Raw genomic sequence first — 11,875 nt, 5'->3', positions numbered from 1 at the left:
ATTTCGACGGACGACGGGGGTGAGCCTCCACTCAAACTGTTGAAAGAGCAGTCGGGAAGCGAAGCCTTAGTCAACAGCGTCTGCGGACAAGGTGCACATTTTGTTGAAGAATTCCAATCAGAAATTGTGGATATGTCTTCACGTGAGGATAGCGACTCTGATAGTAGCTCAAGTGACAATCAAATCTCAAGCAAATCTTGGGATGAGTCTGATGACTTTGTTGCTTCAGACAGCTGCACGGGGCCAGATGAGGGAACAGCGCTCACTTGTAGCGCAGCGCTGTCTCGTGTATCTCCTGAACAAATGACAGCAAGTGAAGAGTTTGCTGTCATTGCTTCCAAACATAATATGACTCATGCATGCATTAACGATGTCCTCGATTTCTGCCGTCGAAGAGGCTTCTCTGACCTTCCAAAGGATGCTAGGACAGTTTTGAGAACTGAGCGCAAAGCTCAGGTGGAGCAAAATGGGTCTTTTGTGCACTTTGGCCTTGCAGCCGGAATTCGTCAAGTGTTGCCGCCGGGGCAAGTAGTTCCAAGTGAACTGAAGCTACAGGGCAACATCGATGGAGTCCCTCTTTACAGAAGTAGCCAGCTTGCCTTTTGGCCCATTTTGTGCCGCATTACGAACGTGGAGACATCACCACCATTTGTTGTAAGTGTGTATTCTGGTGCAGGGAAGCCACCATCTCTGCAGGATTATCTAGAGCCATTTGTGCGAGAGGTCTCGGAGCTTGCGTCTGAAGGGTTAAGCATAGGAGATGTTCGAGTACAGGTGAGCATTGAAGCCATGGTGTGCGATGCTCCAGCAAGGAGCTACGTGAAATGTATTGTTGGCCACACTGGCTATTATGCGTGTGAGCGATGCAACCAAAAAGGGCGGCACATTGAAAACAGGGTCACATTTCCCAAACTGCACGCACCAACACGAACGAATGCATCATTTCGATCTCAAGAGAACAAGCGCCACCATTCTGGTTTTTCACCATTCCTATCGCTTGACGTTGACATGATTGCATTTTTCCCATCTGAATACATGCACCTCGTTTGCCTGGGAGTCATGCGACGACTCTTAAAGAATTGGGTATGCCAAGGCCACAGTAATAGATTGAGCAGACTGCATCGTTGCCAACTAAATGAAAGCCTGCGAGAGGCATCCAAAGCATTTCCAACATATTTCCAGCGAAAGCTAAGGGGTACAGAAGAACTTGATCGTTGGAAGGCAACAGAGTTTCGAACATTCCTCCTTTATGTGGGGCCTGTTGTCCTAAAGCCTTTCCTGCCTCCATCACACTACAAACATTTTCTAATGTTTCATGTAGCTATCAGAATTTTAGCATCACCTCAGTACTACCGTGAATACAATGATTTTGCCAAAGATGTGCTGAGGTACTTTGTTCAAGAGTTTAGTGAGCTATACGGAAGAAACCAGCTTGTGTACAATGTGCACTCACTAATTCATCTTGCTGACCAGTGCCGGGACCATGGCCCATTGGATCAGTTTAGTGCATTCCCTTTTGAAAGCTACCTTGCACGAATGAAGAAGTTGCTGCGATCCTCCAACAGGCCACGTTCACAGCTAAGTAGGAGAATCTCTGAACTGAGGCACTCGACCAAGAACCAAGTCGAGCAGAAACTGCAACATGTGAAGCCTGGAGACTGCTTCCTGATTGACAGTGCTCCTGTGGTTGTTCTGGAAATAATGGGAGACTACTTCAAGGGAGGGATTTTACCAAATGCCAGGGACTTTTTCAAACTTCCACTCAAGTCATCTCAGTTGAATATTTGGCGCTGCAACACCTTAAGTAATAGAACTAAGGTCTGGCCTCTTGATGACCTCCGGAATACTGCTCAGTGCCTGAGGCTTAACTACAAGCAAGGACATGTTGTTGTTCCTCTTTTGCACTTTCACTGAAGCTGTCAGTGGTCGGTGGACTTATATTAACCCAAACTGCCATAGTCAGTCATCTGACTGCCATATTGCTATGCCTCCAATGGCCACAAGGTCTGTTCTATATGAGGCCGACAGTTGGGCTAGTTGGAATTCAAAGACAAAGACATTTTCAAAGAAAAGTTATCCTTTTGTCTCTGCACCTCTTTTCATTTTTCTTATGTGCTGGAACATGTCCTTGTTTGTTCTATTGTCATTGTCGCGAATCACCTATTCAAGCCATGTTCAAGCTTTCTGCATCAAGCATCATGCCATTAATACAGTCATTAGCACTATTGTCCAGAGTGCTTGAATGGCACCCTTTGACCTGCCCAGGTGGCATTTGGTGGTAACACTGGATTCGAGGTAGCATACAGCTGTGTATGGATTGCTGCATTTATGTTACTTCCCTAATCTTTCTCCTCACAGGCCTTCGTGTGTTCCGCAGCTGCAATTTTTTGAAGGCACTGCATTGCCACTGAGCAAAAGTAGAGATAACACATGGCAAAACTTTCATCAGCACACGCCAGGATGTGTTATCTTGACTTTTATTCCATGGCACCTTCAGACACTACAGTTACCAAAGCCACAGTGGCCAGTAAAGTGAAAAAGATAAAGCCAGCAGTGATCAGTGCAGCAGTGCAAGACCCGGTCCAATGACAGAGCTGCAAGCTCCCCATTTGAGGACTGCACTTGCATAGCACCACTTTTGCCTCAGAAGCCGGGAAGCAGCATACGATCAGAAAGTCCATCATATCAGTGCAGCAGCGCGTTCTCAGATGTAAGGTATCTAGAGCCAGGTGTCATCGATAAATGTCGCCCAAGCAGGCTTAGGCATGCCGTTCAAGCACTTAAGCATGCTGATAACTGTACAACCCGGACAAATTGCATTTCAAGCCTTCAAGGTTCAGCCCCAGCTTTCATTTTTGCTGCTGATGTGTTTTCACCACATCAGGCTCATACTGCCATGTCTCTTGAGAAGTCACTGCTCTCACTTGGGCACATCACCACCTCCACGACTTGGATTTTGATTGACACAGCAGAGCATCTGAGCCATCCAGTTCTGCAACACAGAATCCAGCTGAGCCTGCACCTAACTTGCTGAAACTGTACTTGTGCTTAGATACCTCCAGTTTCTACGTGTTAAGTGCACTTCACCTGTGACAAGCTGCAGCATGGAACACTAAACGGCCCTTTTCAGGGCCACCCAAACTATATGACTGGTGGGGATGTGGCAGCTCCTACTCTGCTCTCCCTGACCCTCTAGAAAATTAGCATGTAGTTATGTATGTCTGTGTGCGAATAGAATATCATTTGGAATCTTGGGAAGTGCTTCTGGAAAAAATATATATACAGAACAGTCTTTCTTTTCTAGAATAAACAGAAGGAAAGAGCGAGAGAATCAACAAACCATTTCTTTAGTAATCACAGAAAATACTGCTATGGAATGAAAGAAAATAAAAAAAAACATAACTAGGCATCGTGAAGTGAACACGAAACCAAAGGTTTCCAGATTTGTGTGATCATGGCAGTAACAGAGCAAAATGACAATGCAATGCCATTTGAGACTTCATCTGCGCAAGTGTTGAGCGCCTCTTAAATGCTGTTACAGTCAGGTTAAGCTTTCCAGTGCTAGGCACCCTGTTCTTGCAATCTGATACTCTCAAAAATCTGGGATGAACTTCTGCAACCAGCATGTTTTAAATACAGCCGCCTTCTTTTAGAAAACAAACCACCATAAAATTCAGGAAGGTGCAAACAAAGTGACAGAACAGAAGCTGGACTTACAAATGTTAGTTTATCTTCACAATGCCCAGCATATAATTTTTGATATGCCGAGTTTGATACCTCAAAATGCCAATTTAAGTGTGGGAAAGTTTATGTGAAATTCACTCTAGTGTCTTTGACACACCGAACCTAAGGTTTCATTGTGGGTAGCTCAGATAACCAATAGTAATTAGTAAGTTGTAAATAGGGTGTGTCTGCACTCATCTACACAAGATTCAAACATTATTCTAAATGTCTGCATTCTTTCTCAGTGAGTATAACTGATGGAATGCTTGCACATCTAGAGCGGTGTTTCTTAAGTATGTTTCCAAAAGCTCAATTTCAAGAGTTGTGCATGCTTTTCCTATTTGATACACACAATTAAAACTGGAGGTAGAGCCATATTCACAACAAATAAAGAATACAGGTAAGTGGTCACCTGTGTGCCCATGGGCAGCATAGAGTAATGTTCACGTATTCTATCATTGATGTGCTTACCAATCTGGAGGATGTGAACCATGCCACATGTCAAAGGGTCCTGCAAATTATTTTTGTGGCATGTGAATTGTGTGGCATATTTTGACATGCAGACACCCTTGAATTGGTTACCAAATGGCTACAGAAGCCATCAAGCATGCTGTGTGCAGAAAACAGCAGTTTCACATTATGCCCCTTCTCTACTTATGCGAAAATGCACAAACATGAGATAATTTGCTGTTTAGTCTCCGCTCTGTCATGATCACCTTGTTACGTATATATTGCTGCCTATCTCACTTCTTTTACATTCACTGTGACACCACAGCAGTTGCACTACTGATGCTCATCAGCTTCCACGCAACAAATTTCTTACTGACCGCTTAATTCATTTGAGTGAATGCAGCACTCTTTCCAAGCGTTAATAACAACATGCCAACACTATAAAAATGAACTACAACAAGGCACAGCAACTGAGTTTACTAAAGCATGCCTAGATTGCAACATGTGCAGTCCCCATCAGGCTTGGCCCAAGCAATCGAGCAGGTTATTGATTTTCAGCACCTTATCTATCTAATCCTCACACCTTAACTGCAGCAGTTCTAGCTGCTTCCACACATGCAAAAAGATGGCACCAACACAGTATATACATCTGCATCTATGCATGCAGCATGCACATCATCACTGGAGCAGCCTTTTGGTGTGCTGCTAGCATAATGGAAGCAAGACTTTATTCCACACTCAATTTTACGTTATCTTCAGCTCTGCCGTGGAAGCTGAGACACTGCACCATTACTGTATCTGTGATTCCTTGTGACGTGTTCTTATATTTGTCATGCACGTGTTGTTTTCGACATGACGCCAATTACGAATAAAGCTTATAAGTTTAACCACTGCCTCCCACCACATCAAAGGTACACTAAAAAGCAAAAATAAATCATCTTACACTCGTAAAGTATTCTTTCATACTTCTTTCATTCACTTGGCAGGAACAGATTGACTTTTACTTCAGAATATAAGGGCCAAATGTTTTTTCTTCTTTCTTTTAATGCCGTACTGGCATATCGATATGTATGAAAGATGTCAGTGTTCTCTCATATTCGGGATCTGCTAAGAGAGGGGAAGTACGAAAGGGTTTCTAAGGTTATTCTTTGGCTCCTTTAGAATGAAGTAATTTTTACCAGGTAAACCAGCATACCCATTTAGATCTTGTGAAAATTCAAAACGTCGCATTGAGCTGGTGCCGGAACTTTGCTGCAGCACCACCACTCATCGTTCACTTGTGTCTGACTTCTAAGCTGCCTCCTAACAGTGGCCGTGTTGCTATTGCAGTGCATAATTTACTAATACAGCATAAATTGGTAACCCTGTCTAGCACATCTTTAACGTAAAATGTAACATTGCTGTTACAGTTGTGCCTAACTTGAGGTGACCACGTGGTTATGAAAACAGACACAAGAACCATGATAATTTTTTGTTTGAGGAATGCCATGGGATATAATGACGATTTGGTTTGAGTGAAAGCACTAGCCACTCAGGCTTGCACTATGTAAACATACTCTGCTTCTCAGGTCACGTTATATAACCTATGGTATACTATATTAGCAGCAGTGCATAAAGACAGGCTTCCTTGTAGGAGCACGTAGAAACAATAAACAACATACAAATTTTGTGCACATGTGACTTCTTGAAGCTTAGCACCATTTTATTTGCCCTATATAGAGGGACAGATTAGAGACATGCAAGTATTTGCTTAGTATTCAGGAAACAGCATGCAAACAAAGAAGACTGATATAGAAGCAAGAGGAAGTGCTGATTTGCAACTGAGGTTTTGTAGATGCTTTGTGCAGTGAGATATACAACAAAAATGAAAACATAGCAGACTACTAACTTGAAAATAAAAAGTGCAGCTATCTATGCACTAAAGAACATCTTTATAATTCAGGGAAACGGAAGGATAACTGCTGTGTCTTCCATCGATTCGGGTGTTGTACATTTGTGTTATATTCTACATGGTCAAGCTGCGTAGTGCTGTGATAGATGATTCTTTAAACAAGTATGTGGCTGCACTGTTGATAACCGACCACAATGTGGTTGTTTGTTGGCTTTTATGCTCCTGCAATGTTACATCAATGCAACTTCATGTTTCTCTTATATAGCCGAGGCCATACAAGAAATTTCACCTCCAGCTCTTCAAATGGCTGGAGCTGTTTCTCGCACCACTGCCCCTTTTTTTAATGAAGCATTACTTGTTTATAGCAGCGTAAAATTTGTAAGCTGATATTTGATTGCGTGACAGGATTATGACTTGGAACTTGCACTGGGCAACCACTTCATCCTGTAATATGGCATGTGCCTATGGGGCTGTAGTAACTCTCCATGTTCATTTCTGCCCCATACATATGCTCCCTGCCAGTTCGAGCTTTCCTGGACAATCACCTTCTGGAACATGCATTTGCTAAAAGGAAGTTTCTCATCATCAGTGTGTTACCTGGAGAAAGCCTCATTGCATCAATAACTCAAACACGGAAAGAAGGGCCTAAGGACAGCTGGAAATGCTCATTTTTTAAACAATATAAACGTCACATGCCACCCATATGAAATAATTTAAAACAGCATGTTGGTGTAGTTCTCAAAGATGTTCCAAAAACGAAATCTCCTTGCGACAGTGCCAGCAGCACGCAGTTTCTAGAGAACACCTGCAAACTGGAGCATGTAAACAAGTTTTTTAAAAGCAAGAACATTCACTCCGGCATTACACTTTTATGAGGCTATACATAGGCAGGCTAAACTTAAATGTACATCACTGAAAGGCTCAGGGAAGAACATTGTACATGCAAACAAACTGACAACACACCCAACGAAAGCTGACCATACATTGTGGGATGTGTACCTACACATCAAAGCTCAGTGACGCAACAAGAATGCATTGAAATGATAAATGTAAAAGCGTGCTATTGGCCGCTCTACTGAAGAAATAAGTATTGCATGTGCCAAAGAGAGAGACTGCACATGTGTATGAATAAAAATGACATCTTCATTGTTTTGACAGAAAAGGAAATGGTATACAAAAATGAACAGATGGCGAGTTTGGAACTCATTTCATCTGTCCCTGTATCTTCTACTTATATGTCTGCATTAATAAGTGCCACTAGCAGCGTGCATTGCCATGAAGTGTTGTCAACTAACCAGGCTTGTGCATTGCTACTCTCGACCTGGTTCCAAAATACTGCAATCAGTTCAAAACTATACATTTAAATGTTTCTGCTTGCTACCACAAAGTGTATGTTACTTGCAAGCACCTAGTGCACTTCTTTCAAGCAAGTGCATCGTAGCAGTATTCTCACACATGATAAGTTGTATGCTGTAAACAGCTTAGAATGTATATATATATATAGTAAGGACAGCTGAGGAATTGGTGTGAGAATGCAATGAAGTAGCACTGAAAAAGAACACAAAAGGAGAAACAGATAGTGCACGTGACTATCAACTAAAGTTTATTAGAAAAGTTAGTGCTATTTCATCATGTTGCCACGCCAACTTTCCTGCTGTAATTAGTTATGCAGACTTTAATCCATTTGCAACGCTAAAGACGAACACAAAAAGCAGAAACAACAAACCTTTCCAATAAACTTAAATTCATATAAATGGACTATTAGAGTGCCTAGGTGCCTATATGGCATGATTTCAGAGAGATAAAAAAACACAGCACGCAAGTAAGGGTAGACATGAGACAAGTGCTTTAAGGGTTTAGATATTTGGCTATGTATGTGTCAGATAGTGCAACATTTAACAAAAAGGCCTTCTAAGAGTTGCCATGGAACTGTATACATTGCCTTCCAGTGTGGACAACCCTGAAAGCACTTCTATTCTCTATTCACCAGATGTGGTATTCGCAGGTGAGGCTGAGGGTTCAACTCGATCCTACCAGTTGTGGTCGCAGTACTATGAATGTGGGCAAAATGCAAAATAATGCTTGTGTATAATGTGCTTTGGCTGCATGTTGTGGACTCCCAGGTGGCCAAAATGAACCCGAGTTCATTACATCATCTCCGACAGCTGTATACTTGTCGCTTAGGGACATCAAACCCCATGAAACAAGTTTTTCTATGCACAGTATTTGTTGGTCACTTGTAGGAGCTGTTATTGTGCACAATGTAATGGACGACTGTGGAACTTTTAATGATGAACTCAAGAGTTTGTGATGACACACAATGCTTCGTATTATACTCTGACTATAGCAGCTTCTAACATGTTTTAAGTCAGGCATACTAGCCTCAACCACAAATAACGAATGCTGTCTGTAGCTTTGACTGCAGTTAATTTTTGGTGAATGCATGGAGAAAAAAAATGAACACAATTAATGTAACGCAAATTGGGAACATATATGGTACACAGCCGCCTTTAATGAAATAATGCTATTGCACTTGTGTGGATCATGCACAACATCAAAAACCTCACTTTCTTAATGCTCCATGAGTTGCACATAACGTTAGTGCTAGTGCTAAATTCCTGTACAAGATAAACTAAAGTACTGTATGGCAAGATAAACTAAAAAAAACGTTAGAATGGAGTGAGTACATTGCTTCAAATTAAGGGCGGATCCAAGGCAACTTCACAGGGAGCAGAGGGGGAAGCTATAAAAGATGGGGGTGCCGCGGAAGTCCCCGAGACACGCCGACACGGAAGCGGATTTCGCCCAGTAACCGCAGATTTATCGGTAGGGAAGCGCATGAAATTGCAAACGTCAAGCACGCAATACTAAACTGTTAAAAAAAATAGAAAAAAAAACAACAAGAGCGGATTCGAACACACTCAAGCTGAGATATGAGCAAAGGTGCCCGCAACGTATGCACACAACCACGATCGCGTTAACACCGACAGGTGCTTTAAATAAGGTTTTTAATTTCATTCTTTTTTTATCTGGTTTTACAGAATTATTAACGTGTAAATGTCTGTGTAAGGTTTGATCAGATTTGAAGGACAAACTATCGCCATGCCCGTCGAGACCGATGACCGAGTAGAAGGCGTTTTTGCGCCGACGGCGCCGAGAAAGAAGGCAAGCTGTAGATTGCGCCCCAGGTCTTCGGCTACGGCGCAGACTTCGACTTCGAAGCACGTATGCTAGCATAACCTGATAGCAAACATTACAAGATTGCAGTACTTTGCTTACTTCTGCCCAAGGTGACACGAAATAAATTAGCGAGTGCTAATATGGAAGCTTCAAGCACTGGGCAACCGCCCATAAATGGATCAGTTGACCACTTGCGAACACCATACTACGCAAATCTCTGATATGCTGCCAGAGCCCGAAATGCAAACGTATGTGTTCGCCGTAATTGGTTTTCACAATTCAGTAATTAATACACCATCGGTTATCACGTGCGTGTGGAGCACACTTAAGCGGAAGGCGTTAGAACCCCTACCCTGCTGTGAACAACCCCGTCTGTCGCGGAAGTGAGCCCGCCTCCCGTGGCAGATAAGCATATAAGTGAGCTGTTATTAAACCTCAACAAAAATGGTATTGCTTATATCCCGTGTCAGGCGAATTAACAAGCGTGGTGCCAGCTCTGTTGAAGGGGTCGCAGCTTGCAAACATATTTATGGTTCCTGCGCAGTGTGCCTGTGATCATGAAGTGCGTTAGTTTTCAAAACATGTTGTTCAATTTCAGCAAGTCGTAGAGCACTAAAAACCGACAAGGCAAAAATTGGCTTATTACGGGCCAATGTCCTCCAATGAAAGCCAACTAGTAACCCATATTGGCAAATCCGTACGAAAGTTGGTCCAATAATTCCCACCTTGTCGAACGGCAGTGCCAATATTGTTTACTGACTGTAAAGTGGGCCAACGTTGGATCTCTATCAGAATGGCACAGCCAATATTGTTTACTGGCTGCGTAATGTGGGCCAACATTGGATCTCTATCAGACTGGCACAGCCAATATTGGCGCCACGCTGTTAACCTTGGCCCGTCATTGGGCCAGGATTCAGAATGGCGCTGCCAATATTGGAACCACGCTGTTAATCTTAGGCCGTCATTGGGCCAGGAAGTGCCAATATGTTTCCAACGTTGGCCCAACCTGACGTGCCGCCTGGGTAGGCTAGCGTTGCAGGACTTTCACGTAGAACACGGTAAGGACTGATGTGACCGACAATAACGACATGTTTAGCCACTGTTAAGTAGGTGGCTTAGGTGCTGGCGTCTCTTCATGCTGTTTTTGTTACCTGAGTTTTGCTTTGAGTTTTTGAGTTCGGGTAAATTAAAATCTGTTTGCTGTGCTGCTCCTGCGTCTCCCACTCCATCTCTTCCAAAATATGCACGGCCCCGAGATGAGTGACTCGCGAGACCAAAAGTGTTCGCGACAGGAATGCGACTTTATCAACTCTTTCAGTTGAGTGTAACTGCAACAAGAACATGCTTTGCAGCTGCTGCAATGCGTCCGTACCAGTGCGTGCACGTAGGTCACGTTAGGAAGCAGAAACAAAACATTGTTTGGTGGCTGTATGGTGCAGTCATAGAAGCTTGCATCAGAGAACGAGAGATGACCAATCGCGATGAACATTGAGGGCACGAATACAGCGCTGCAAAGACAAAATGAAAGCAAAGTTCTGAATGCATTTTTCTTCGTCACAGCTCAAAAGGCCACTACTGGGCCCTAAGCATGGAACTAAACTAAGTTCCGCGTACAATGAACTACAGGTTCAGGATACAACCCGTGATAATTGCCCCAGAATACATGCAATAAGAATGCGCTGTTGCTCGACTTCTTTGACAGCACTTGGTTTCAATCATTAAAGCAAAAAAAAAATGAGTGTATCCTGAGAATTCCTTCCAGGAGGTGATAAGGCGCATACACACTGTCGCAAAAGCGCCGACGGCAAAACGCAGCTATGGCAGAGCGGCCACACCAACTAGCGGCAGACCGTTGCGGCAGTGAGGTGACAGCATGAAAATCTCGCTTCCTGTTTTTTCCTCTGGGTGTAGGTGCTAGATGTCGCGTGCTTTTTCTTCGTCTGCCGACAGATCGGCGCTGGGTTTACGTTCCTCGTCCTGCGCCCTTAACGTGAGTTACGTCTTATGAAGAAGACAACGTGGCTGCCGCTAATCAAAATCATATTGCCGTGCTCGCTTCTGTTGCGGCGTCGCTGCGTTCAAAAGACAATGAGAATGCGGTACTGGGTGACGCGTCCGGGTCCTTGTATTCAGGGCACGTCTTGTCGTAAAGAATCGGGTATGATGCACACACTCTCGGAAAAAAAAAATCTTTCCGTCGGGACGTCTCGGTTTCGATTCATCATTGTAGAAAACAATCGTACACCACGACAATCAAAACAAGTGCGCTCGAGAGCTGACGCGTGCAGACGATAGTACGAAAAAGGCGGCGCGGCTGAAGCGAAACGCGAGTACCAATTAGGCGGTCGGGCGGGTCCGTATAAACCTCTTTCCCCTGCGCTCGTCACTGATGTGGCCGCTCTCATTGGTCTCCGGGCATTCGCGGCTCGCATGGCGTCGGGGAATGACGCGACAAATCGGTCCAGAACGGATCGCTCTCGCGGCACGAAAAAGCCGCCTCGCAATAGCTATTGCGCCACGCCGCGCGCGTTTTTCCTCTAGTGTGTACGCGCCTGTACGCCTTGTGAACTTGCTGGATACAAGTGGAAGAATAAAGGAAGAATAAAATTCTGAACACAGTGAAGCAAGACA

The 11,875-nt window shown here is 43.8% G+C and overlaps 1 protein-coding gene across 1 annotated transcript; it reads left to right on the top strand.

The window, feature by feature from the left end:
• Positions 1–233: 233 nt before the first annotated feature.
• Positions 234–1,992, top strand: LOC142563174 (uncharacterized). The gene has a single exon (XM_075673724.1). The coding sequence runs from the start codon at positions 304–306 to the stop codon at positions 1,912–1,914; it is 1,611 nt and encodes a 536-aa protein (XP_075529839.1). The 5' UTR covers positions 234–303; the 3' UTR covers positions 1,915–1,992.
• Positions 1,993–11,875: the final 9,883 nt, after the last annotated feature.

This window comes from Dermacentor variabilis, chromosome 11, assembly GCF_050947875.1.
Source record: "Dermacentor variabilis isolate Ectoservices chromosome 11, ASM5094787v1, whole genome shotgun sequence".
Taxonomy (NCBI): Eukaryota; Metazoa; Arthropoda; class Arachnida; order Ixodida; family Ixodidae; genus Dermacentor; species Dermacentor variabilis.
The sequence above is the reverse complement of the archived record's forward strand: the minus strand, read 5'-3'. Positions and strand labels throughout refer to the sequence as shown.